This window comes from Haliotis rubra, unplaced genomic scaffold (genome assembly GCF_003918875.1).
Source record: "Haliotis rubra isolate DU_JTF1 unplaced genomic scaffold, ASM391887v1 Scf838, whole genome shotgun sequence".
NCBI classification, from domain to species: Eukaryota; Metazoa; Mollusca; class Gastropoda; order Lepetellida; family Haliotidae; genus Haliotis; species Haliotis rubra.
In genome coordinates this window covers 75,505-103,310 of record NW_025767566.1, presented here as the reverse complement: position 1 = coordinate 103,310, position 27,806 = coordinate 75,505, and the positions used below count along the sequence as shown (strand labels likewise).

General features: G+C 43.9%; 1 protein-coding gene across 1 annotated transcript in view; it reads right to left on the bottom strand.

Annotated features, from left to right (window-relative positions):
- The window catches only part of LOC124262428 (probable ATP-dependent RNA helicase DHX35), a 126,797-nt gene extending 99,263 nt beyond the window's left edge, over nucleotides 1–27,534 (bottom strand). The window contains exons 1-22 of the mRNA XM_046696915.1: nucleotides 27,353–27,534; nucleotides 25,703–25,836; nucleotides 22,833–22,925; nucleotides 22,244–22,321; nucleotides 21,676–21,780; nucleotides 21,462–21,523; nucleotides 20,328–20,397; nucleotides 19,317–19,376; nucleotides 17,714–17,757; nucleotides 17,277–17,345; nucleotides 16,763–16,859; nucleotides 16,552–16,583; nucleotides 15,792–15,873; nucleotides 15,031–15,127; nucleotides 7,799–7,852; nucleotides 7,005–7,103; nucleotides 5,974–6,098; nucleotides 4,833–4,887; nucleotides 4,111–4,206; nucleotides 3,422–3,516; nucleotides 2,895–2,972; nucleotides 1,900–2,029 (exon numbers count right to left, since the gene is read on the bottom strand). Coding sequence (XP_046552871.1) covers nucleotides 1,900–2,029; nucleotides 2,895–2,972; nucleotides 3,422–3,516; nucleotides 4,111–4,206; nucleotides 4,833–4,887; nucleotides 5,974–6,098; nucleotides 7,005–7,103; nucleotides 7,799–7,852; nucleotides 15,031–15,127; nucleotides 15,792–15,873; nucleotides 16,552–16,583; nucleotides 16,763–16,859; nucleotides 17,277–17,345; nucleotides 17,714–17,757; nucleotides 19,317–19,376; nucleotides 20,328–20,397; nucleotides 21,462–21,523; nucleotides 21,676–21,780; nucleotides 22,244–22,321; nucleotides 22,833–22,925; nucleotides 25,703–25,836; nucleotides 27,353–27,383 — 1,786 coding nt within the window. The 5' untranslated portion in view covers nucleotides 27,384–27,534. The remainder of the gene's footprint in view (nucleotides 1–1,899; nucleotides 2,030–2,894; nucleotides 2,973–3,421; nucleotides 3,517–4,110; nucleotides 4,207–4,832; nucleotides 4,888–5,973; nucleotides 6,099–7,004; nucleotides 7,104–7,798; nucleotides 7,853–15,030; nucleotides 15,128–15,791; nucleotides 15,874–16,551; nucleotides 16,584–16,762; nucleotides 16,860–17,276; nucleotides 17,346–17,713; nucleotides 17,758–19,316; nucleotides 19,377–20,327; nucleotides 20,398–21,461; nucleotides 21,524–21,675; nucleotides 21,781–22,243; nucleotides 22,322–22,832; nucleotides 22,926–25,702; nucleotides 25,837–27,352) is intronic.
- Nucleotides 27,535–27,806: the final 272 nt, after the last annotated feature.

Sequence of the window (27,806 nt, the reverse complement as noted above, 5' to 3'; positions counted from 1 at the left end):
CTTCGTTTCCAGCTACACCAACATGTGCAGGAATCCAAACAATATCACAGCTGATGTACATGGAGTTTAAAACAGTATCAAGATACAAGACGTCGTATAGTATGTCACTGCGTGGACCTTGTACACTTGATTGAATTGCTTGTATAGCTGTCAACGAATCAGTAAAAATTATTGCTTCGTGTTCATTATCTTTTACCCATTTTAAAGCTTGAAGTATGGCTGTCAATTCTGCTGCAAATACAGACAGATGATCAGTCAATCTAAATCTTTTGGATAAACTAAGATCGGGAATATAAAAAGCTCCACCAACATCACCAGTTCTGGGATCCTTTGAAGCATCAGTGTAAATATGAGTAAAATTATCGAATTCATGTGTGCCGCCGTGCTCAAAAACCGAGGATATAAGCTTATCTAGTCTTACCTCCCTTTGTTTAGATAGACATGAATGTGTGGATACAATAAGTCGTCTCCCTTCAATAAAGTATAGAAGTTGGCTGGTAAACAACATCGTTTCACCAATACCTCAATGATAAAATGACCCAAAGAAAAAACCCATTGTAGGATACATTGGCGATGGAATAAATCAGTCCATGGATAGAACAATATGGTTATACATGGACCAAGAATACACTGATTGAAGAATGGACATGGGATACAAATACCCAAGGCTACAATGGTCCTAGAATACCATGGTCCTTAGATACATTGATCCTAGGATACCATGGCCCTTAGATACATTGATCCTAGGATACCATGGCCCTTAGATACATTGATCCTAGGATACCATGGTCCTTAGATACATTGATCCTAGGATACCATGGTCCTTAGATACATTGATCCTAGGATACCATGGCCCTTAGATACATTGATCCTAGGATACCATGGCCCTTAGATACATTGATCCTAGGATACCATGGTCCTTGTATATCATGGTCTTTGGATACAATAGTCATAGATACAATCAGTGTGCGAAATAGTCACTGGTCCGCTAGCCCGTGGCTAGCAAAAATCCAGGCAGGACATTAAGTCTCCACAGTCACTGGCCTGACTGGCTAGTGAATTTTCACTTGGTGTCATTTTGTAAATATATCACTCTCTCCGACTTGTTAAGTTATAATACACTTTAAATCATGCAACATTATGGCCTGATAAAAATGTTCATCATATTAGCAGCTTAATGATGAAACCCGTGTCATGCCAACAATATCTTATTCTCATCTATTTTTTAATCTTTTGCTTAGTTTCTACATTCAAATTTTGGGCAAATGAATTATTTTGTGGGCCAGTTACTTTCAGGCATAGCTAAATTTGGAAACTATTTCGCACACTGGATACAATTATTATGGGATACACTAGTCCAAGGCTACAATGGTCCCAGGACACCTTAGTCCAAGGACACAATGGCCCATTGGCACAGTGTATCTGGAAACAAATGCCTCAGGATGCTGTGGTCTAAGAATATCACTACAACCTCGCTGAGAGACTGTAACTTGTGTAAGATTGTCATCTTCTGAAGAGCGAAGCTAGTTCTGGCAGGCTGTGGCATCTTGTCATCTCTATGTGACTTGACCGTAAATCCAGTTCCGTAAATACTTGGTTTTCAAATTCCACACCACACATGGCAACCACTGTCCCTACCATCTCACATACAAAATCAAAATGCGAAAAACCATTTGAACTCTTTTAAATAACACTATTTATCTGAAAGTAATTTTTGTTTAATGAAGTGTCTTTAAGTCAAAGGGTATTTCCCTCCAAATTTAGTTGAAAGAGTCAAATACTGTTCAGGAATTCTTGACAAATTTTGCAAGAAATGTCAGGATGATCTTTAAACCAAGTAGTTACAAAACATGCTCAACAAACAAAAACAAAGAGTTTGACAACGATGTGCCCACTTACCTTCACAGGACTTGAGAGGAACATTGTACTTCTTGAGGAGTCTCTGAAGTTGGTTGCGAATCTCCACGGCCCGACAAAGGCCCTTGTAGTTGAGGAAGTACTCATGGCACCACTTAGAGTTCTTACCATACTGGACAACAGAAAAATATAATGTTTAGTGCTTTGTCAAATAATCACTAAGTTTTGTTATTTTCAACGTCTCGGGCTGCACTTCTGCCACATTTCTGAGGGAACTTCTTGTAACATGTTCTAAAGAGATTTTATTTGACATGGCCAAACAGAGCTTCTTAATACATGATCAAAGGGAACTTCCTGCCAGGTGGCCAGGATCTTGATCCACAACGTTCATGACGTTACCACCTGTCGTAACTCATAAGTTTATCATAGGCTTATGACTATTGCAGCGCTACATGCGTTTTGTGGATCGGGACCCAGACATTCCTGCCACAAGGTCAGACAGAAATTCCTGCCACAAGGTCAGTGGGAACTTCCTGTCACATGATCAGTGGGAACTTCCTGTCACATGATCAGTGGGAACTGCCTCAAATGTGGTCTGAGGAACATCCTCTTACCTTGTTTGAGGGACTTCCCAGATAGCATTCGAACATTGGCCCAACGTTGGCAATGTTGGCAAAACCATTGCCAACATTGGGCCAACGTCTGAATGCTATCTGGGCTGTTGTTGGACCATATGGAACTTCTTTACACATGGTCTGGGATTCGTCAGCTATGTCTAACTTGGTAACTATGGACGGACATTACATATAGTTTCCAATCAGAATGAATTTTCTCAAATATATGCTTAGTATTTGCAATGTTTTTACAAAATGTTTTGACGTGCCTTTTCCACAAGTTAACATAAGCAAAATATAATCCTCAGAACACACACATACCCCCATCTGCTGTGTCATGTGTTTCAGAAATATTGAAAATACATACATTTTTCCATTTGCAATTCATGTTTGAGGCATAATCCTTAATTGTCAAGTATTTACCTTCAGGAATGCATTAAAGATGTTTATAATTGACACATGGTCTCCTTCTTCACAGGAGAACCTTCTCTTGGCTTTGTCCTGGAACAATCGATGATGCACAAATTCAAACAATTTTGCATTGATAGAATCAGTTTTTGATCATCTGACAGCCAATCATAAAACCAGATACAGCTGTTTTACATCACAAAAATCTTCATTACAACAATACAAATAATACAACTAAATGGTTCTGGACCAGATAAACCAGAGGTTGACAGCATGAGCAACTCTATATGGCATTGGGAGACAATCACAGTTGTGGCCAACATGCCTGGAACCAATCACAAGAAATAGGGGGGTGAAGTGCAACAATCTATGTTACAGTCTACAAGTGTTGGCCTTTACAACAAGCAGAATGTCCTTGGGACCAACTCTAAATACAGACACACAAAGCATGTTGTCTTGATACAATACAAAGTCATCTGAGTTTAATTTCCACTTCTGATCAAGTCGATTTGATGGATGAATAGATGATATATAGTACATACCATTTTTATTTTCTTCCCCGATGGAGTGACAAACACGTTCTGAATTTGCGTCATGGCTGCTACAGTAAGCGCCTCCTCGGAACACTCAAACTCTCCTGCAACACAAGGGTCCATCACTCTAAAAAGGTCTCCACAGTATTGAAAACCATTTGTGCACACATTCTTTATTGAAGACCATGACTTTGTAGGTGTGTTGAAGTAATACCACTCTATGAATGAGGGCATACAGGCTATCTCTGACAAACAAAATTCACTTCATGTTTGTTTGTTAATTTGATCCCACACTCAGCAATATCCTAGCTATATGATGGTGTTTTGAAAGTAATCAAGACAATCGAATGACTGACATCACAAGCATTAATCTATGCAGTTGGGATACATCAGGAGTTATATGATGGTTTTACTAACCCAGTGTAATAGTGTTAGCAGGCCAAAGGTTCGGGTGAAGCTGCTCATCCTGGCTGGTGGGGTAGCCTTGTGGTTAAAGCGTTCGCTCACCACGCCGAAGGCCCAGGTCCTATTCCCAAAATGGGTACAAAGTGTAAATCCCATTTCTGGTGTCCCCCGCAATGGTATTGCTGAAATATTGCTAAAAGGGGCATAAAACCAAACTCACTCACTCACTCACTCATCCTGGCAGAGCTAGGGGAGACAACTCTTTACAGAGCTGTGAAGGTGTAATGTCCTACCTGACACCAGCAGCATCTTGGCAAACATGGGGGACAGGGGGAACTCCGCCATCTGTAGACCCAGGGGGGATGTCAAGTTGCCATTGTCATCAAGGGCTGAGGAAAGAATTAACACAGTAACACTTATCACTGAGTGATATGTTTGCTTTCATTAGTATCCTGGTGTCATCAGTTTTCACCAACTTCTTATAAAATACAGATGAATATTACAACAGTTATAACATTGTAATTGCATACAGTTAATGTAATTTCTTTAATGTTTAATTTGAAAGTCTATGAAGCGAAAGTCTACATCCATCACTTCTAAAATTCCGTGACACTTTAGCTCACTGGCTAGCTATTTACATCCACTGAAGCTGGCACAAGCCATGTGATTTTCTGCTAGCCAATATCAACACCAGCCAGACAATCTACCACTTAGGTTTTTGACAGTATAAAAGTTTTAAAATAAGATTATTTTGTAGCGGGGAGTTATGTCTTAATGTCGTGTTTCAAATTATATAATGTAACATGATTCTGAAAATGTTGTCACTGGAGAGTGATTGTTGACAGACAAGCTAATTGTGAGGTCACAACCCTGGCAAACAGGCAACAATCAAAACATTGTGATACAATGACACATTATCAATCAGGTCACATGGCTGGACCACTTGACTTGTTTGTCTTAGGGCTGCATGAAGGAGAAATTTTAACTTGGACAAAAGATGACACAACAGACTGACCTCCGAGAGCATACAACAGCTCCAAGCCCCGTAGCATGTTCTGTGCTGGCGGAGCCTATCAAGGAAACAGTATTTCACACACACATTTAACACGCGAAGGACAATTGTTATAATGCTGTCCACTTGGATCTCTACAATTGCCTATCTTAGTTTGAATATTTAAAGAACTTAAAGATGTCCGAGATGTTTTTATGGATTAAACTTCTTTTTCATTTTCCTCATGATGTTTCGGGACCATTCCAGGTCCCTTCATCAGGTGAACCTGATCGACGTTTCGGGACCATTCCAGGTCCCTTCATCAGGTGAACCTGATCGACGTTTCGGGACCATTCCAGGTCCCTTCATCAGGTGAACCTGATCGACGTTTCGGGACCATTCCAGGTCCCTTCATCAGGTGAACCTGATCAACGTTTCGGGACCATTCCAGGTCCCTTCATCAGGTGAACCTGATCGACGTTTCGGGACCATTCCAGGTCCCTTCATCAGGTGAACTGACAGTTGAGGGAATGGTCCTGAAACGTCGTGAGGGAAATAAAAAAGAAGTTTAATCCATAAAAATATCCTGGACATCTATATATACAACTTCTATATGCCACCGAAAGACATAAAACTTGAAGATGTCTGAAGGATTGTATGAAAAAAGGTTTCTTAGGAATGCACAATATTTCATTCACAAATTTTGAATTACGATTATATTCTTTCTAAACTCAGATTTAATGAGTCGACACTAAGATGCATGTAAAAGCTGTTGGTGAGATGAACTAACAATTCCAGATGAAATTCTTACTTAATATTTGAACCTGAAAAATATAAAAATCACAAATCATATCATCAAATAACAAGTAAGTAACATTTCTTTCATCGAAAATTATGCTGAAACATACTTGCTGCAAGTATTTTCCAAGGTTTGCTCAAATCTAAAGATATGAAATATTTCTTGTGATAAAAAGCGGCACAATGACATTCAGTGAAACCAAGTCACCACTTGATCCATTAGGTCACCACTTACAAGAAGCTTAGTTTTCTTGGGATGCATTGTAACACAAGATCCCGAGAGCACAAATGCATCTCGGCTTAATATTTCCCTCAACAAATAGTTATATGTCTGTGCCACACAAGTGCCGCCATGACTGTGACTCACCGACAGGAAGTGGAAGCGGAGGACGTTGGAGATGCTGAGAGCCTTGAGCTGCAGGATGATGGGGGCAAGGTCACTCCGCTGCATCTCAGCAACTGTTGAGTCCGGCAGACCATCATAGGCTGTTTCTAGACACGCCACAAACAGACAATAGTACCATGTTTATCTCACTCTTCTTTCCGGTTTCTCGGAACACGACAAATGCAGACATTGATACTACTTTCTCCATTCTCTTAATACACCAAAGATACCAAAGATGCTAAACATAATAAGATTTGGAGAATTACAAATTAAGTAAATTATAGCTAGGCAACAGTGTGGCAACCTGACATGTTGTCCTTGAGAAGAACATTTTCCAAACACTTAATTTAAAAAATGAATACTCTCTCAGACCTTTACAACAAAAATATAGAAACCTTATGTACAAAATACATTACATTCTTCATTATTCAAATTCTAATTGTACTTTGACTGCACTTTCCACCTCTATCTATTGCACCACCACTTTCTATTATAATACATGTATCCATACTATATGAAATGAAGTACTAGTACTAATACTTGAATAGTACTACACTAACAAATGTAGCCATACCACTACGTACCTAGATCCCACCTAGTTCACACCAAGACCGCCTCCGTGGTGTAGTGGTTAGAGCGTCCGACCGGAGGGCGGAAGGTTGTGGGTTTGATCCCCGACCGCGTCATACCAAAAGACGTTAAAATATGGTACTTGTTGGTCCCTGCCTGGCGCTCAGCATTAATGGGTACAACAAGGACTGGTCAGCTCGGAGTCAGTATAATGTGTCTGAGTGGGGTATTCATGCTTCACTGCGGCATGGTATCTCAGTGGGCTAGCACTATAAAACCAGCTTAAGTCTGGGCTAGTACAAGCAGCCGCACATACACATACACACGCGTGCACGTCGTCATATGAGCGAAATATTCTCAAGCACGAAGTTAAACCCAATTTCACCTCACCTCATCTAGTTCACACCACACAGTTGTGTACTCCTGTAGTTGGACACACCTACCTGTGTACAGTCTGTAGGCCTTCCCAGCTCGTACACGTCCGGCTCTCCCTGCTCTCTGATTGGCTGAAGCCTGGGACACTGGCACAATCACCAGGGACTCTGGAGGTGTGATAAACACATTAGTACACCATACACAGGGTTGTGGAATACACTAGCATTGTTCCTCACTCATACACATTAATTAAATTTGATAGGAAATTATTGTGTTCATATTGACAGTTGAAATATGTTCAAGTTCTATCTTAGGCTAACATAGTACATACTGCAGGCCAAGTTCTTCTTTCTCAATGTTTTCATTACTCTGAAATACAGGATGTGTCTCTGTCCATGTTTGTGTGTTTTGTTTAACACTAATCAATATAGCAACTTTACGCCAAGTCAGGAACAGACATTTAAGTGTTGGACAATGTGAGCAACAGTGCACTCTGTCTGATGCATGTATGATATCCCGCTGCCTTGGACACTCAAGTCTAACACTGGATTGCCTGGGTATTCACAGATCTAGGCATATAGCTTATACAGCTTGAGTGAGTGAGTGAGCATGATTTTCTGCCACTTCTAGCAATATTCCAGCAATATCACGACGGGGAACACCAGAAATGGACTTCACACATTGTGCCCATGTGGGGAATCGAACCCAGGTCATCAGCATGACAAGCAAACGCTTTAACCATTTGTCTACCCCACCGCCCCACATAGAGCTTGAATAGCTGGAGAGGAATGCTTAAAACAAACAAAGAATCTGCTGAGCAAGATATACTGGAACATTCTGATGGGTGTTATACCGGACTTACCAATACCAGAGGTGGGATTGTAGGCCTTTATCTTCACAAAACCACAGTCGACAACTGTAATATATAGAGCACAGTCACTAATGGCACAATGAGACGAAAGTAGGATTTACGCCACTGTGAATGGAATATTAGTAATATATTGTCGCATAAGAGATAAGCCTAATGATTCACAGATTTTAACTCTTTGGTGAAACACTGGTTTGAAGCCGACAAACCAAACATTGAGGCTATCGTCTGTTTGCGGTGAAAACGTACCGATGAATTTCACTCTAAACGACAAGGTAAATCAAATAAATTGAAAATAAGATTGCGAATCCTCATAATTTTACCTTGCCAATTGAACATTCAAATCTAAGAATTTTATTCACCTTAGGATAAAAGTTGTTTAACAAACGATCATAATTTCAAATCGCTATTATTGGTTTGTATTACAAGGGGGTATGCACTTTAAATGAAACACCGAGAACAAGTAGTGTTGGTTTAAGTTAACGCTCATCACGTACCGCACATGCATTTGTTTCACTGTCCCATCTACTGCGCTTACGCCCTGTAATACAAACCAATAATAGCGATTTGAATCTATGATCGTTTGTTAAACAACTTTTATCCTAAGTTCAATAGAATTTTGAGATTTAAATGTTCAATTGGCAAGGTAAAATTATGATGATTTGCAATCTTAATTTCACTTAATTTGATTACCTTTTTGTTTAAAGTGAAATTCGAACTAACCTGTAGAGGTTTCAGATTCTTTGAATATATTCCTCATTGGGGTACTTATAAGCATTTAAATGTCCATTTAAATTCCCTACGACAGTTGTAACAATATTTGAATAAAAATATTTACAAAACAAAAACTACGTTTTGTCTTGTGAGACCACCCTTACAGGGCCCTCCGGCCCCCTACAGCCAAGAGCAGGTAACTCTAGACCGTAACCTCGTACCTCACTTTCCATGCTGAACTACGTCAGACAGAATGTGGGGAGGTGGGTGGGCATACCCCAAGGAGGAATATATTCAAAGAATCTGAAACCTCTACAGGTTAGTTCGATTCTTTTTTATATATTCCTCCTTGGGGTACTTATAAGCATAAGACAGACTCCTAAAGACTGAGCGAAGGAGCGGCATTCTGTCTGCAGAAAACACCCCCGACAAGAAGTGGAATTTCCCAAGCTAAATATAGCAGAAAAAGCACACTTACCCGGTCACGTGTCCACCATAGCCAATCAGGCGGGGGCATGAGCCAAGGTCAGGGTCGAACTTATGTAAATTGCCCAGCGAAACCTCGCTAATGCAAACTAACGAGACACACCCTCCCTCCCTCCCGTAATCTACTCGGAAGCGAAGATAAGGGGTCCCACAAGCAACCCAGAAACGAAATGTCCGGAATATGAACAGCAAAGTTTCCAAGGCCAGTTAAGTCTAGAGCGGAATGCAAAAGACATGGGAATAAAAAATATCACCACATAAAACCCATCACCACGGGAAAATGTCACAAGATTTTTAAAACCCAACACCAGTGTTAAAATATTGGCAGAGAATGGTTCACACAATAAAATCCTCGAAAGCTCAATCGGCTAGAGAGGTGGAACCATGCCCACTGGAGAGAACTGACTGACCGAACCGAGCACGCTCACTGGAGAGTCTGTCAAGTTGGTAATGACGGATGAACGTACTCGGACGGCTCCAAATAGCCGCTGAGCAGATCTCCTCAATGGGCAAGGCTGCAGCGTAAGCTTCCGATGTAGCAACAGCCCTAACCGAATGAGCTTTCAGCCCAACAGGCGGGATACGCCCTGTTTGAGTATAGCTCGTATGTATGGCAGAGACAAGCCACCTAGAAATGGTGGGCTTGGTCGCTGGAAGACCAGCCTGAACCCCGCCATAACAACAAAACAATTCGGAACCCTTATGGGTACCCCTTGTTCGCTTGATATAAGCCTTAAGGGTCTTACGGACATCTAAGACGTGAGCACGTCGTAGAGAGGTACCGGACGGGGGAAGGCTGAGTGAAAGCTGGGAGCTCAATAGGCGCCGTCACATGGAAGGGACTATCCTTCTTAGGACGGTAAGTATCAGGCAGCCGTATGCTAACTCTGTCTTTGTGAAAAACAGTAAGCGCGGGATCGGCCGACATTGCGTGAATATCGCCAACCCGCCTGCCTGAAGTCACCGCCACAAGAAACGCCGTCTTCCACGTCAACAGCTGGAGTGAAAGAGCCGACAGATTGTGAAACAGTGGACCGGACAGCCAATCAAGAACGATTGACAAGTCCCACGGGGGACTAATCCGCCGGACAACCGGACGGATTCTGTCCACGCCTGCTAAAAAGCACTGTACAAGAGGGTGCTGCCCCAAGAGAGCACCGTCAACAGGAATATGAAACGCAGAAATAGCCGTAGAATATCCCCGAACAGTGGAAGCCGCTAGACCGGCTTCCAACCGAGACTGGAGGAATTCTAACACAGAGACTAAATCTGTAGAAAAGGGATCAAGAATCCCTCTGTTGACACACCAGCGTGAATGACAGGCCCATCTATCCTCATATTGAACGTTTGTCGAATCCCTCCGCGAAGCCAGAATTGTGTCCGCAACTGGTGCAGGAATTCCGCTCGCACGGAGGCGATCCCGGACAGCGGCCAAGCCACCCACTGAATCCTGGGATTCGGGTGGGGCGCTCCGTTCTGGGATAGGAGGTCCGGTCGAAAAGGTAATAGAACAGGAGGCTGAGCCAGAAACCTGAGAATTACCAGAAACCAACTTTGTGCCGACCAAAGGGGTGCCAGAAGCACAAGGAGCCGAGCTGGTTGTGCGGTCAGCTGTGACAGGACCCTGGAAATCAGTGGTATCGGGGGGAACGCCCACAGTACCCTGTCCGTCCAATCGAGCTGAAAGGCGTCGTTGGCTAACGCCCTCGGATCCGGAATCCGAGAGCAAAACACAGGAATCTGGTTCGTCACCCCAGACGCAAACAGATCCACCTGGGACGACCCGAACAACAGGGAGATAATCCCGAATATCTCCCGGTCGAGCATCCACTCGTGTGGGGCTAGTATACGCCGTGAGAGTGCATCTGCACGGACGTTGTCTACCCCCGGGAGATAAACAGGCAAAACCCGAATGTTGAACTGATCGCACCGTAGTAGAAACTGCCACGCCTCCTGAAGGAGCGACGGAGACACTGTGCCGCCTTGCTTGAGAATGTAAGACATGGCCGTTTGATTGTCCATTTCTAGACGAACCACACGGCCCTGAACCAACACCCGGAAGCACTCGAACACCCTGCGGACTGCTCTCAGTTCTAACACAATGATGTGCAGGCAGACTTCCTGCTCCGACCAACGGCCGGAGGCTGAGTGCTCGCCCAGGATCCCCCCCCAACCTGTGAGGGAGGCGTCCATCTGAACCGAGAGGGAAGGTGTGGGGGTGTCTAGGGGGAGCCCCCTGGACAGATTCCCGACGTCCGTCCACCATCGCAAGTGAGGAATTAACCACTCTGGCGTCATGAGAAGAGTCTCGTAGCTCTGCGAGTGGGACCACAGCTGAGCTAACGCTTGCTGAACTGGTCGCATCCTCAAGCGCCAAGACGCCAAACCACGTCCACTGTCGACGCCATGTTGCCTAGCAACCGAAGCCATGTTCGGGCCGACGCAACGGGGGACTGTAGGAACAGTAACACAGTCCTTTGGACTTTGACGATGCGGTCAGGAGCAAGGGAAACAATCCCTAGCTCCGTGTTGAATCTGGCCCCCAAGAATATCAGATCCTGCGTCGGAACGAGGTCTGATTTCTTGAGGTTGATAATCCAGCCCAGTGACACCAGAGTATCCATCACGCACAGTGTGGAGGCTCTGCTTAACTGAGGCCCTAAGGCCCTGAGAAGCCAATCCTCCAGGTACGGGTGACAACACCTGCCCCGAGACCTGGCTAACTGAGCTGGGATTAGCATACGTTTGGTGAACACCCTTGGCGCCGTGGAGATGCCGGAGGGGAGCACGCGAAACTGGTAGCATGTCCCGTCGAAGGAGAACCTGAGGTACTTCTTGAATTCGAGGTGCATTGGAACATGGAGGTAAGCGTCTTTGAGATCGATTGACGTAAGCCAATCCCCTGTCTCGACGGAGGAGATCGCTGACCTGAGTGTCTCCATCCTGAAAGACGGCACCTCCAGTAACTTGTTCAGCCCTCTGAGATTCAGAATGGGTCTGAACCCTCCGTCCTTTTTGGTCACGAGGAAGTAGGTGGCATAAAACCCCTCTTCTTGCTGACTCACAGGAACCACCTCGATGGCCGCCTTGGTCAGTAAAGACTGAACCTCGCCACGGAGGACTTCCGCCTTGTCGCGGGAGGTCGGCACAGGCGTGTGCCGAACCCCGGAGAAGGACGGAGGATCTCGCCTCCACTGTGGCAAATGGCCATCCCTGAGCGTGGACAGGACCCAGGGATTTGAGGTGGCTGCCTCCCACTCCCGGAGTAATAGGGGCAGCCGGCCGCCGACAGGGACGTGTGGCAGGAGGCAGTGCACCCCCACAGTCGGCAAGTCTCCGCTTGCGTTAGTGGGGGGCAACAAGGGCTCTGGGGAAGGAATCAGCGGGAAGCTGGGGCTGGCTTCCCCCTGCCCCGAAAAGGCTGCTGCGCTTGAGCAGGCTTGCCCTTGCCTCTTGCGCGCCTGCTCCGCTTGGACTGCAAAGGGGCAGTCCACTTAGCAACATCCTTCGCAGGGGCAGAAGGATAAGCGGACGCAAGCGAGGCATGCACACCACCGAATGCTATCCCTAGCCAGATGCGAGTGTACGTCCGTGAGCTGTCGCGCGAGCACCGACTCCGATGAGTCGGCACCACAAGCGCTGTGAGCCACCAGCTGTCCCTGCAGTGCAGACAGGTAGGCCGAGTGGACTGCTACTTTGAGTTGCTGGGCTGCGCACCGGTAACATTCCTCGAATGACCGGTACGCAGACTTCAGCGGCAGTGAATTAGCAGGAAAAGGGGGGAGGCGCCTGCCCTGCCTGGCCGAGGCCAGGGAAGACGAGGACGACCCCCCTAACGTGACTGAGGCAAAGACGCACTCGTCCACCACTGGTGGTTCGAATAGCGTCTCCTCACCTAACTGGTACCGCCTGCCGACGTCAGGCAAATCAAAACGCGAGCGAGTACCAGTCAGGAGAGGATTCACCACCTCACTTACCAGTGATGGGAGAATGCGTAGGCGTGCCTCGTCGACCCAGCTAGGCGCGAACGCCTCCCCCGGGAGCCGAAACTCCGCGGGGTCTGGCGCCTGAAAGGGAACAGCCACCTGCGGCAGGACTCCGGCGAGCTTATCCTGAACCTGCCGCAGGGACGGGGCAAAGGAGTACGGCACTCCCGCCTCCGACTCCTCTCTCCCTTCTTCATCCTCCATATCTACCTCGGCATAATCCTCGGCCGCCATACTCTCAGACTCCTGAGAGACCGCCGAGGAGACGCCAGAGGCAGGACCAGAAAGACTCATAAGGTCAAGAGGCGCCAGAGGAAAAGCATCGCCCTGCCGGCCGGAACCCGCGCCAGGTCGCCGAGGCGCCCGAGAGGAACCTGCCGCAACAGGCTTCCCGGGCAACCCAGACTGGCTGCCAGGCGCCGAGGTATCCCCAAGCTGGTCGGCTCCTAGGCGACCGCCAGTCGGAACACCAGGCAACGACAGGGGCAAACCTGTATCGCCGGCGCCAGGCACCTGTGACAGACCAGAGCATGAAGCCAGGTCGCCACCAGACGCCGAGGGCGCGCTATCCCCACGGCCTAAGCCGGGATCAAGCCGCCCGGGGGGAGGCGCGTTCTCCGAGCCGAGGCTCGGGCCGCAGCCAACCCCCCAAGATGTGTCAGATCCACCCCCGACGACCGGCGCGCTGAGCTCCTTACGGAACCCTGCCAACGCCATATCGATCAGGGACTTTACTGAGGACATCTGCTCCTGAAATAAAGCGGTTAAGGAATCAACAGGAACTACTGGTGTTGAAGCAATAGGGGGGGTGGCGGCAACAGAGACGGTAGCAGTAGGAGAGGCAGAAGGGGCATGCGTGCGTGCAGACGAAGCCTCCTTGGTCACCTTAGCTTTCTTGGGAGCCGGCTCTGTATGGGAAGCGGCTCCCGCAGACCCCTTTTTTTGACTATGGGAGCGCTTGGACGGGGGATCCTGCCCAGATATCATCCCCCGCCCGAAGCAGGTTGCTGTAGAACAGCCGGTCTACCCGCCGTGCCCGAATGGTTTGGGGCGTGAAAATAGCACATGCCGAACACCCCTCTTCCTCATGATCAGCCTGCACTAGACAGCGTAAACACACCTTGTGTATCCCGTACGGGAATGGCCGCAAGGCACAAAGTACAGGATTTAAACTGCAACAAGTAAAAAACCTGTGCAGCAATCTACCCCATACCCACATACATATACATGAAAAAACACGCATGGGCCACACAACTAATGCGACTAACGTAGCATACAGTTGACAATAACCATAATACACACTGCAACATAACTAACTATTACGACTTTTAGCGTAAGATAGAAAATGCTAGCAGCGGACATACGCCCTACACGTACAAAAGATAAATGAAAAACCACTAAAACCACCTGTAACATTGAGAAACCACATGGGAAACCAATAAACAGGAAGGCTAGCGAAGGGACCTGTCCGCCATCTTGACACGCACCTGGCGAGCCGACCGCGACAGGTACCAAGTTACAACTAGAAATTATGAATGAAAAAGTTCAGAACAAGCCTCCAAATCGCCCATGCAGGGAAAAAAAGGAACCATACATACAGTTGCTGTGTCTGAGCCACTCATAATATTTCGTTGGGAAAAGAACTTTCTTGTAATGGACCCACGTCCTTGTCGGGAAACGACAGCATGGAAAGTGAGGTATGAGGTTACGGTCTAGAGTTACCTGCTCTTGGCTGTAGGGGGCCGGAGGGCCCTGTAAGGGTGGTCTCACAAGACAAAACGTAGTTTTTGTTTTGTAAATATTTTTATTCAAATATTGTTACAACTGTCGTAGGGAATTTAAATGGACATTTAAATGCTTATAAGTACCCCAATGAGGAATATATAAAAAAGAATCATCGGTACGTTTTCACTGCAAACAGACTATAATTGGGGATTCAAACCTGATACACGTGGATCTTGAGATAACAAAGGGAAGCAACTCCACAAAGTGATATGTTGCTTTAGGCCAATGACTGGTTGCATCTACCTCCTGACTTACTATAAACGATGCCGTTGATGGTAATGGAGGTCTCAGCAATGTTTGTTGCCACAACAATCTTCCTGACGTAACGAGATGTCCTCTCAAAAACCTTCATCTGGAACAATAACATTTTGCGGTACTGTCGGACAAATTAATGAGAGAAATCAGAGGTTTAAACTTTGATCGACTACTGTTCCTATTTCTGATATCATATCAGTGGGATATCCTCCTGGTACAAGATATATGGACATGCTGCGTGGCTGATTATATGTCGTTGTACCCCAATGCCACTGATGGTTCTCATGCTTTAGTTACAGGGCATGGAGTCATCCTGCTGAAGACATCCTCACCTTGCCAGCCTGATGACTGGGTTAAAGTCCGGGGCCCAAACCTCAAAACCACGGCCTTTAACCTCTTTGGTCAGTGGGCAAGGCTCAAACCTTGGATCAGAAGGTTTGTTTTTCAAATCTCATCATGAGATGTCCTGGTCAGACTTTTTTCTTTTTTTTTTTATTGGTCAGACTTACATCGTATACTGCTGACCTCCACAATCTTCACTCACTCACTCACTCACTATCTCCCATTCACACACTCAGTTTAATTTCATTAATACACCCTGTGCAGTGGGCATATCCCAAATGGCTTACAAGGTATATCAGCCTGGGGATATAACAAAGACATTGCAACAGTCCCTTGCTGTTAAAATTCACCACATATTACTGTATGTGTAACAAGAAATGATACTGTACATGAAAATCAGGTTCTTGACGTCTGCTCACCTGTTCTGACGCTGGCAGACTTCCATGCATGGGCAGTACTTTCATCTTCAGGTCATCTTTCTTCAACTTCTTTGCTTCATCGCTGTAACAGAATCCTGTTGCTATACAAATCCACCAATGAGTTAGTTAATGAAGCAGACTTCATGCCCACCTATCAATGATAAAACAACAGACAAATCACTGGTCTGTAACTAGCCGTTTTTAGCAATATTCCAGCAATATCATGGCGGGGAGCACCAGAAATGCGGTTCACACATTGTACCCATGTGGGGAATCGAACCCAGGTCTTCAGCGAAGACGAGCGAATCCTTTAACCATTAGGCTACCCCACCACCGAATAAGCAATGTACTGTATCTCCATTCTCTCACATACCATGGACCCATTCACCACCATAGCTTTTCAAATGTCCCATCGACATGATGCTAAAAAATAGCCAACCAATGAAATGCCTCTGTTCTGTTCTGCCACATCTAGTAGGCTGTCGGAAAAAACACTTGCATTGCAAGTTTGGTAGCAAGTAATTTCCCATCCCCTGTCCTTACCCTAGGAATATATTTGTTGGGTTCTTTAAAGAACGACATGACATGAGAAAAGAGAGAATTTGTTCGTTGTCACTTGACTGGACATTGTACTCGTACCTCGACACTGGCATCGAACAGGAAGTCACAGTTTGCTCAAAATAATGTTACAGTGTTACTATAGAAACCAGTATTGCTGACTTGATCGCTACACATACAATGTACTAACAGGAAAACTCACATCAACATTGACACCACTCTCTGTACTTCTTCCTGGAAAAGAAATAAAATAAAACACTAAATATCTCCCTTTCACATTTGGGTCTACCCAAGTCCCCGATGTATTTTTTTACAAACTGCAGGTAATGATATACAAGTAAAACCACAGAATTGTCTGATAATGACATACTGGTAAAACCACTGATGACAATACACAGGTAACACTGACTCACCTGGCCTGTGAGGAAAGCTAAGACATCTCCTGCAGGTTGATTGAAGTGAATCTTCATCACAGTCTCCACAGTGGCCTTCAGATAGTCAGGGTGGGGACTGAAACGCATTTCACACATTTCTTTATCATACACGCTGGGTCAGCTACTCCTATCACACTATTGAGGGGCTGGGGTAGAGCAGATACTGACATTACTGATGAATGACAAAGTGTGCACAGTGGCATTCTGGGGCCCAATTCACCGTGGAAACACCAATAAATAATGGAATAATGAGGTCATATGATTCCACAGAAACTGAACAGGATGACAAGCACAGGCTACTGAAGACCTGGGCCCCGCTGGGAAACTCAACCACAAACAAGTATGGCTTACTGAGGTCTTCTCCTGGAAACCCCACCAAGAACAAGCATGGGCGACTGAGATTCTGCCTGGAAACCCACTGGGAACAAGCATATGCATGGGCGACTGAGATTCTGCCCCTCCCTGGACACCCTAACACGGAACAAGCACTTACTCAAGCAGGTAGTGGACATCTACAGGGAACTCTCGACCTTCCACAGTCAGTATGGTAGCTGTGTCATTTCTGAAACATAGCATATACACGTACATGACAAACACAATTAAGTAAAGTCAGTGTATTCTTTTAAAAGCTCACTTGTCATATATCATGACATGGTAAGCTAGTCCATTTGGAAGTGGTTAATTCTGCAGTTAACACAAACTCACTTAAAAGATCACCATTTTGATATCAAATAACTACACATAAACAGCACAATTCTGTTAATCTGGACTGTTGGCGCAGTTCTCACTGGATTAACAAGTTTCAGTGCCTTGAGCATGCACTAGTGCGTTAATATGTGCGCTATATAAATATCCAATAAAAAAATAACAGTAGCTATTGGCAGTCTAAAAACATAACCAAACACGTTCAGTATCACCATGGTTACTTACAGTGGCTCTTCTGTCTCATTGCTGTTGAAGAAATCTCTCATTTCCTGCAAGAAACATAATACAGAGTAAGCACTATATGGTTGGGTGCATGCATGCACGACCACTTGCAATGAGGTGAGGTGAGGTGAGGTGAGGTGAGGTGAGGTGAGGTGAGGTGAGATTTAAGAATATTTCGCTCATATGACGACGTGCATGCGAGTGTATGTGTGGCTGCTTGTACTAGCCCAGACTTAAGCTGGTTTTATAATGCTAGCTCACTGAGATACCATGCTGCTGTTAAGCATGAATACCGTACTCAGAAACATTATACTGACACTGAGCCAACCAGTCATTGTTGTATCCATTAATGCAGAGCGCCAGGCAGGGACTTTTAACGCTTTTTCGTATGACGCTGCTGGGTATCGAACCCACAAGCTTCTGCTCTCTGGGCGGACGCTCTTACCACCATACCACGGAGGCGTGAGTGAACCACGGAGGCGTGAGTGAGTGAGTGAGTGAGTGGGTGGGTGAGTGAGTGAGTGAGTGAGTGAGTGAGTGAGTGAGTGAGTGAGTGAGTGAGTGAGTGAGTGAGTGAGTGAGTGAGTGAGTGAGTGAGTGAGTGAGAGTGCACAGCTTTTCACATCCTCGATAATCTCCAGGGTATACGTTACGATCACTCTCCACTATACCCTGGATGCATCCACGGCTTGGCCCGATGATTTTATTACCTCCCTTGGCTGGCTTTTTATCTGATCAGGTGTCTACGCTGGGAAGTTGAGTGAACCAATCACAACTCATTTTCGCTTCTTAAATTATCTAACCGTTTAAACTTGGCAACACAATTGATGCAGAGGGTAATCTGAAAGATGTGGAAGGAGTTCTTTTATATATTTTTTGAAAGTTTCAGATCTGTCAATTTGTCTGCATTATTTCTCCAAAAATCTGAGTGGTACTGCAAACAAACCTTTGCGACTGCGACCGCTATCTTTGTTGACACTGGCAAGCTCGGATGTAACGGCAGCTTAGCTGATTGGCTACTGTGAGAATGCAGAGCCAGCAAAGGGAGGTAATATAATTATCGGGCCAAGCCGTGGATGCATCCAGGGTATAGTGGCGAGTGATCGTAATACTCCTGTCATTTTGTGAGGTGAGGTGAGGTCAAATTTAACGTCGTGCTTGAGAATATTTCACTCATATGACGGCGTGCATGCGTGTGTATGTGCGGCTGTTTGTATTTGCCCAGACTGAAGCTGGTTTTATACTGCTAGCCCACTGAGATACCATGCCGCAGTGAAGCATGAATACCCCACTCAGACACATTATACTGACTCCGAGCCGACCAGTCCTTGATGTACCCATTAATGCTGAGCGCCAGGCAGGGACCAACAAGTACCATATTTTAACGTCTTTTGGTATGACGCGGTCGGGGATCGAACCCGCGACCTTCCGCTCTCTGGGCGGACGCTCTAACCACTACACCACAAAGGTGGTCTAGTCATTTTGTGTGTTCATAAATGGAGTGTAGAGCAGAATGAGCAGGTGCTTCTACCACTGGGCTACCTCAGCACATATTCAGTAATAAAAGACCACCACAGTAAATGGCAACACACCCACAGATACCTACCTCCGCATTCAACGTGGCTGATGCAACAATCACTTTGAGGTCATTCCGCTTCCTTTGAATCTAAGAGAAAACAAATATCAATCTCAGATGAACAAATACATCACATGAAGAATGAGGTCTATATTATTGGATATACAACTTCAGTGGTCAACCACTTGTTTGACAATGACATAGATTAGAAACTAAACGTTGCCTATACAGAATATAAAAGGTTGTATACCATTAAAATAGTCCTCATTCTTCATGTACCCAACTTTAGAATGCCAATCAAAGAAGAAATACATCACAGTCATGTTCATGACATACGTGAGTGATTGAGTGAACTAGTCTTGTTCAAATGTCCATTTAAACTGTATTTCAGTCATATTACAGCATGTATGTATGATGTGGAACAAAGACTTGACGTGATACAGGTCTTAGACTGACTGACTGAGTTTCGTTTTACCCCGCTTTTAGCAATATTCCAGCAACATCACGGCGGGGGACACCAGAAATGGGCTTCACACATTGTACCCATGTGGGGATTCGAACCCGGGTCTTCAGCGTGACGAGCCAACGCTTTAACCACTAGGCTACCCCGCCGCCTCACAGTTCTTAGAAGTTCACGACTTTTGGTAAAAGCAGCACCTCGTTGAAACTGAAGTGTGTTGTCAATAGTGTCAATGGTTCGTCATTGTTGCCGTCCACTTTCAAAATAGTTGTAAGCATGAGTAACAATGAGACTGATGTAGAACATCCACTGAGTGAGCTAGATGTTGACCACATGTAGGTGAAACCCATGGGTCTGAGAAAGGAAGAATCATTATCAGGGTGAACTGTATGCATAAGTAACAATGAGCCAGGATTAAACCCAGGATCAAAGGTTACTGCCATGTTCAAGGACCACCACATGATCTTAGGTTACTGGCATGTCTAAGGCAGGTAACTCTGCTTCACCAACTCTTGCAACAACTGCAGTCTGCTGTAAATCCTGATCACATTACAGTACCAGTAAACAGGTGCTTTCCCCACCTTACGGAGCAGCCCCAGGAGAATGTCAGTGTTAATGCTTCTCTCATGTGCTTCATCCACCATCACGATGCTGGAACAGAGGACACGCTTAAGAAATTATCGCTGCCCCAAATAACTCAATCAGATTTTTCTTAGTAACATGAAATATGAATTTAACTCATTTGCCCTGTGTTTAGCATGCACTTTGTATTCTGTACTAAGAACAAATCAAGAGACTATTTTCTATTTTTAATCAAATTATTCCCTTTGTTTCAGGTTTTAGAAAATTTCTTTCAGATTTTGTTTCTGTGAGAGTGTCCTATATTTGTTGTAAGTTTCACTGACTTCAAGCAGTATTAATGGTTGTTTCTGTGAGAGTGTCCTATATTTGTTGTAAGTTATTGTTATTGCTGTTTCAGATAAATGAAAGTTTTAAAGCAGTGATGGTTAATCTTGTCATTTATGTTTTTGGAATGTTGAGATATTTTCACCTTACAGTGGGTGGGTGGGTGGGTGGGTGAGTGAGTGAGTGAGTGAGTGAGTGGAGGAGTGAGTGAGTGAGTGAGTGAGTGAGTGAGTGAGTGAGTGAGTGAGAGTGCCAGAGTGAGTGAGTGAGGTGAGTGTGAGTGGGTGGGTGGGTGGGTGGGTGGTGAGTGAGTGAGTGAGTGAGTGAGTGAGTGAACAAATTTTACATTCCTTTAAGCAATATTCCAGCAAAATCACAGCAGGGGACACCAGAAATGGACCCTGCAATGATGACACATGTAATGCTCAGCATAAGTTGAGGAAGTAACGTGAGTATTAGAGCCCTTGTCTCTTTACTGGATCCTTTTATCAAGGAAGTACAAGAAACATAAAGTTGTCATTATAACATGGTGAATATGAGTTGGGAGTTTGGATTAACTAATTTCGGACTTTTTACAAACAGTTGCTGTAAACCTAATGACCTATGCTGGTGCTTAGGTAAGTACCTGCACTTTGCAGTCTTCAATCTATGGCTTAATGCTGTAAATGGTGACTAATCTTAGCATAATTTCCTCAAAATTTCAGATTGGACGCTCTATTTGCCACCACTTGGAGACAAATATACACCTATATTTTCGGCCCTTATATTGCTGGAATATTGCCAAGTGCAGTGTTAAAAATCAAACAAACCTGTATTTTCTCAGTAAAGGATCTTTCATTATTTCTCTTATCAGCATACCATCTGTGAGAAACTGAAACAGACAGGGAGCAGAAGGTCAGCTAGGAAACAACATGGATGTGTATCAAATAGGAACATTGGTGCAACAATGGATCATGAGTTTTTCATGAGAAAATATGATAAACAATAGTTGTTTATAATCAGCATAAAACTGTTTCATCCTACCAATATCCGTGTGGTGTTGGGATCGGAACAATCATCAAAGCGGATCATGTACCCTACTTCGTCCCCGAGCAGCGTGCCTCTCTCCTCCGCAATTCGGTCAGCAACCTGGTGACAGACATCACATAACCAGAACACTTTCAAAGGAATCCTTACTTTGGACACTGATCATACACTAAGGACCTACATCAGTGTATGAAATAAGCCAAAACTCCAGCCAGACATCAGGGCCGGTTACTTCAAAATGTTACCAGCCCAAAATGGATTTAACCAGACCAAATATGGTAATTTTACTCAGATGTATGGAACACCTAAAATTTTTACCAGACCATCGGGCAGGCTAGCTGTAAATTTAGACCGTCCGTCAGAAATCTAGCCCGTCTCGGGCGGTCAGATGGGCCTTATTTCATACACTGCCTACGTAATGAATTTGTTCTACATATTTTCTTGTTTTTCTTTTCAAATGAGGCTTTGTTAACAAAATTAATATAAAAGGCATGAATGGAACAATTCCTGGAAATGAAAAACTCGTAGCTCTAGTTTTCTCCTGACATCAACACAAAGTTCCTACCGTTACAGCAGCAACTCGTCTTGGTTGTGTCACAGCGATCACATGACCCTCTGCAGCCCACCCAGCCTCCAGCAAATACTGAAATAAAAGAGAGAATGACCTAGTTACTGCAATAAATGACCTAGTTACTGCAATGAATGACCTAGTTACTGCAATAAATGACCTAGTTAATGCAATAAATGACCTAGTTACTGCAATAAATGACCTAGTTACTGCAATAAAAGACAGGGTAACTGCAATGAATGACACAATTAATGCAATGAATGACACAATTAATGCAATGAATGACAGAGTTACTGCAATGAATGACCTAGTTACTGCAATAAAAGACAGGGTAACTGCAATGAATGACACAATTAATGCAATGAATGACACAATTACTGCAATGAATGACAGAGTTACTGCAATGAATGACAGAGTTACTATTCTTATAATAAGAATGGGTTTCAGAAGACTTTCACAGACTTAAGTCACTTTTCAAAAAAACAGATCAGTGTGGGTACGATGCAGCTAGGGTATGGTATCAGTTGACATGACGTGTTTGTTGAATGCTATTCTCCACCACACACAGGCAGTTCCCTGCACCTACCTGAGGTATTTGTGTGCTCTTCCCACTGCCTGTCTCCCCAATAATCACCACCGTCTGGTACCTCTCCACCAGATACAGGATATGACTCCTATGCTGAAGACAAAAGAAACATATCCAGTTCTAGAACATACTACAAAGAATACATTGTCAACATCTGACTTGAGGCTCTGTTCCACAAAGTGACCTAAGTTAAATATGTCTTCTGATCATCTTAACATTTTGAGATACATGGTCCAGATCAATTACAGATGTAATACTGTCCATGAATATCAAAGTGTTTTAATTATCAGTAACATGAATTCTACATCAATATCATGCTCACTGCCTTTTCTTCCATGTCAGTGCCGCCCGGAGAGCGGAAGGTCGCGGGTTCGATCCCCGACCGCGTCATACCAAAAAGACGTTAAAATATGGTACTTGTTGGTCCCTGCCTGGCGCTCGGCATTAATGGGTACAACAAGGACTGGTCGGCTCGGAGTCAGTATAATGTGTCTGAGTGTGGTATTCATGCTTCACTGCGTCATGGTATCTCAGTAGGCTAGCACTATAAAACCAGCTTAAGTCTGGGCTAGTACAAGCAGCCGCACATACACATACACATGCATGCACGTCGTCATATGAGCGAAATATTCTCAAGCACGACGTAAAACCCAATTTCACCTCACCTCCATGTCAGTGCTTGTATTGACAACCTTGGAGCATGATAATGGACATCATTACAAGCAACTTGTGTCACGGGTTACGGAGGCACTGAGATAAAGTCAACACAAAACTGGGCAACATGTTGAACTGCTCTGTACACGTAACTCATCAATATTCATTATATTGTAAACAACAAAACAAACAAACAAATAAGATAATAAACAAACTATGCAAAATATTGAGTCTGCAACAGACAATCCAGTGATTAACATAATCAGCATCAATCTTGGCAAATGGGCCATTGTGACATGCATCAAGCTAGCAAAAATGGCACTCTATCCCATTTGATGTATCTCAATAACAAGCATCACTTTGTGAAAACCAAATCGAACCCAGATACATCTTGCTCGTCATGATGGGTTTTGACTATCTAAATTAACATGCATGAAATTTATATGTTGAATTTATGCAAAAAATTTGTCTACAATATCATTGGTTATATAATGCAGTGTTAGAAATTATATAAGGTTTAGCTTAAGTGTTACTTCAATGATGGGACCCTTCTAACATTCTCTATATCTCCAGGGAACACCTACACTAACCACAGGCCCTGTTTCACAATGCCTTGGCCCATCAACTGTAATATATTACTAATGACTTTCGCATTGTGAAACTGGACCCAGGGGTTCGTACAGGTTAGTATAGGTCTATTTATTTGAAACCATACCTTTGGTTCTTGTGATCACAAATTACCTGCTCTTGAATGTCAATAACATCTAACAGAACAGTCAATAAGGGATTCACATAAGGGAAGGGTTAAGGGAGGTAACTTTTAGTACCTACAAAATGTAGCCTGGGTACAAATAGGCCTCTTATTGGCCCATGTCGCCCTAAAACTATAGAACCAACCAACCAAAATTTAGCCACTGACAGTTTTTAAAACCATGAAAACATCCTTCCCATAAAAAGCTTGTTGATCATAGGCTCTTGTTTTGGTGTCGTGCAGTAGGCTTTTAAAGTTTTTCCAATTTTGCACAAAGTTGTTGATGGCTTTTGTTTTGGTGTCGTGCAGTAGGCTTTTAAAGTTTTTCCAATTTTGCACAAAGTCGTTGATGGCTTTTGTTTTGGTGTCGTGCAGTAGGCTTCTAAAGTTTTTCCAATTTTGCACAAAGTCGTTGATGGCATTTGTTTTGGTGTCATGCAGTAGGCTTTTAAAGTTTTTCCAATTTTGCACACAGTCATTGATGGCTTTTGTTTTGGTGTCCTGCAGTAGACTTTTAAAGTTTTTCCAATTCTGAACAAAGTCGTTGATGGCATTTGTTTTGGTGTCGTGCAGTAGGCTTTTAAAGTTTTTCCAATTTTGCACAAAGTCGTTGATGGCTTTTGTTTTGGTGTCATGCAGTAGGCTTTTAAAGTTTTTCCAGTTTTGCACAAAGTCGTTGATGGCATTTGTTTTGGTGTCGTGCAGTAGGCTTTTAAAGTTTTTCCAATTTTGCACAATGTCGTTGATGGCATTTGTTTTGGTGTCGTAAAGTAGGCTTTTAAAGTTTTTCCAATTTTGCACAATGTCGTTGATGGCATTTGTTTTGGTGTCGTGCAGTAGGCTTTTAAAGTTTTTCCAATTTTGCACAAAGTCGTTGATGGCATTTGTTTTGGTGTCGTGCAGTAGGCTTTTAAAGTTTTTCCAATTTTGCACAAAGTCGATCATAATCAATGATGGCAAGCATGCTTTTGATATTGCCAACCCATCACTGAAGAAGCTTTGTTACTTGTATTCAGATTGGCATGTCCAGAGTCAGTGTGTGTTTGCTGAGTCCTGGAGACATAGAGGGTGCCCCACAACCTACATTTATCTGTGAGGATTCTGACAATAACAAGGAACTCCATAACATTTACAAGGACGACTAAATCAAGCAAATTCTGAATTGCAAACACTGCCATGCGTTATGACACTGTTGTCATGGCAGGGGTGGAAATAACCCATTGCCCGACGTCCGAGTCAAGTGTTTTTTTCTGTCGGGCAAGCAAATTTGTATATCATGCTGTAACCGTGTCCAGTTGACTTTCCAATGGTAATAATGATGTTTATTTAAAAAATCAACAAGAAAACGGCCGGTATAGTGGAAAACTTATCAGGGCAAGTGATTTTACATGTTCCACTGTACCAGAGTACACTAGCAATTTTAAAGTTATTTCCACCCCTGCATGGTGTCACACTGTTTTCATACCTGAAACACTGGCAACTTCTGTCTCTGCTGTTCTATGGACATTGATTGGTTGGCATTATACTTGACAGGCTGTGCCTCAGCGTCTTTGGTTGACTGTCTCTCTTCCTGTAACCCCTGACCTGGACCAGCAGTCCCTGCAACAGACCACCAAACATCAGATTCTGCTACACCAAATCAGAATCAGTTGTTTAACAAGAAGTTTTCTTAGGACACCTGTGATTGGTTGATTTTGTGTAAGATTTTTGTGTTTTGTGAATGTACATTCATCCAGTAATTGTTACTGACCGTGTTTTTTTACATCATCTTTATTAACGCTGAAGGGGTCGTTGTCGGCACAGGTACTACAGATATGTACCCCAGGTACCTTTCTGTATACAGATATGTACCCTAAACAAAGTCAAAATACAGAAACGTAGCCGGTACCCTAAAAGGGGGACGAGTCCATATTCCGCAATCCAAAAGCGAAACCGTATGTAGTTGTTCCCGTTCAACTGATTCCGAGTGGTATTCATGTGCATCGCGAAATATCAGTTACTGTGTATTCTCATTACTTACATAACGCAATCAAATGTATCTAATACAACAGTATGACAGTTCCGTTCAAGAATATGACACAATGGGAATGGAATCGTCCTAGGGTACGTTTCTGTATTCTCATTATGGCCAAGGTACGTTTCTGTATACAGAAACGTAACTGGGGTACATATCTGTAGTACCCGTACCGACAACGACCCCTTCGGCTTAACATGATGACTTATGCTGAATATGATCACAGATGTTTCATGGGGGTGTCATTTCGTGTTGTGATAGGGCTGGTCAGTTTAACTTCCTGTACTAAGAGAAAGAACTGGTTAATGTAGTCATTTTTATGTTCTTGACAATACTTTATGTGGACATAGGTAGATATAACAGCTGTAAAGGGCTTCCTTAAATTTGAAAAAAGAAACTGTCTTTGTAAAAGTCACTGGAGAAACCTTGAATAAATCTCCAGTGTTTATTTATAACACTTATTAACAGGTCATGTTGACAGCTAATAAACACGATAAATTTTACGCGATGCTTACGCTGAAGGGGTCGTTGTCGGCACAGGTACTACAGATATGTACCCAAGGTACGTTTCTGTATACAGACATGTACCCTAAACAAAGACAAACTACAGAAACGTACCCGGTACCCTAAACGACAGACGAGTCCATATTCCGCAACCCAAAACCGAAACCGTATGTAATTGTTCCCGTTCAACTGATTGCGAGTGGTGTACGTTGTACACCGTGAAATATTCGTTACTGTGTATGTTCTTATATAACGCTATCAAATGCATCTAATACAGCAGTATGACAGTTCCGATCAAGAATACTCCACAATGCAGTATGGAATCGTCCAAGGCGTACACATCTGTAGTACCCGTGCCGACAACGACCCCTTCAGCGCTAATAAACATGATAAATTTTAAGTGATGCTTACATATAATGTAGATTTTTCTTATAAGGCTGTTGGGCCTGGTGTTTATTTTTGGAAAAGACAATCCAGTGAATGAAACCATGATCATGGTACCATCGTACCGATCAAAAGGATCACAGCTATTTTATAATCACTGTGGCGCGGGTAAATTAAACCACACATAGATCTATGCAATTTCGCGTGATTTACCTGGTTTCCAGAATTTCAATCGAGTCGTCATGTCGTTTTCTCCACGCGACCACAACAGTCTACACGCCCATTTAACTGTCACCAGCAAACAACTAATTAGTTCGTCACAGGTCCCCCCTCACATCCGTGCACAAGTGACCGGCCAGTGCAATGTTGTCAAAACGTTGTTTTCATTTCGCCGGCACGTGCTTCCGGTGTGTTTATGCTAAAAGACGGACTCAGAAACGAAACTGCCCTCGTGGTTGACCGATCAGTCCTGTGTTGCGCTTAGCCACACGACATTATTTACAACAGAATTCAGCAGGACTAAAAGTGACACTTAGGAAATAACGAGTGTTAAATGTGTTTTATCCATATTAACATTGTTATAAATCGCGCAGCTGCAATACTGTTGAAACAGATATATATGCCCATGAAAGAGTCACAATTGTACAATCGACTCTTAAGATTTCTT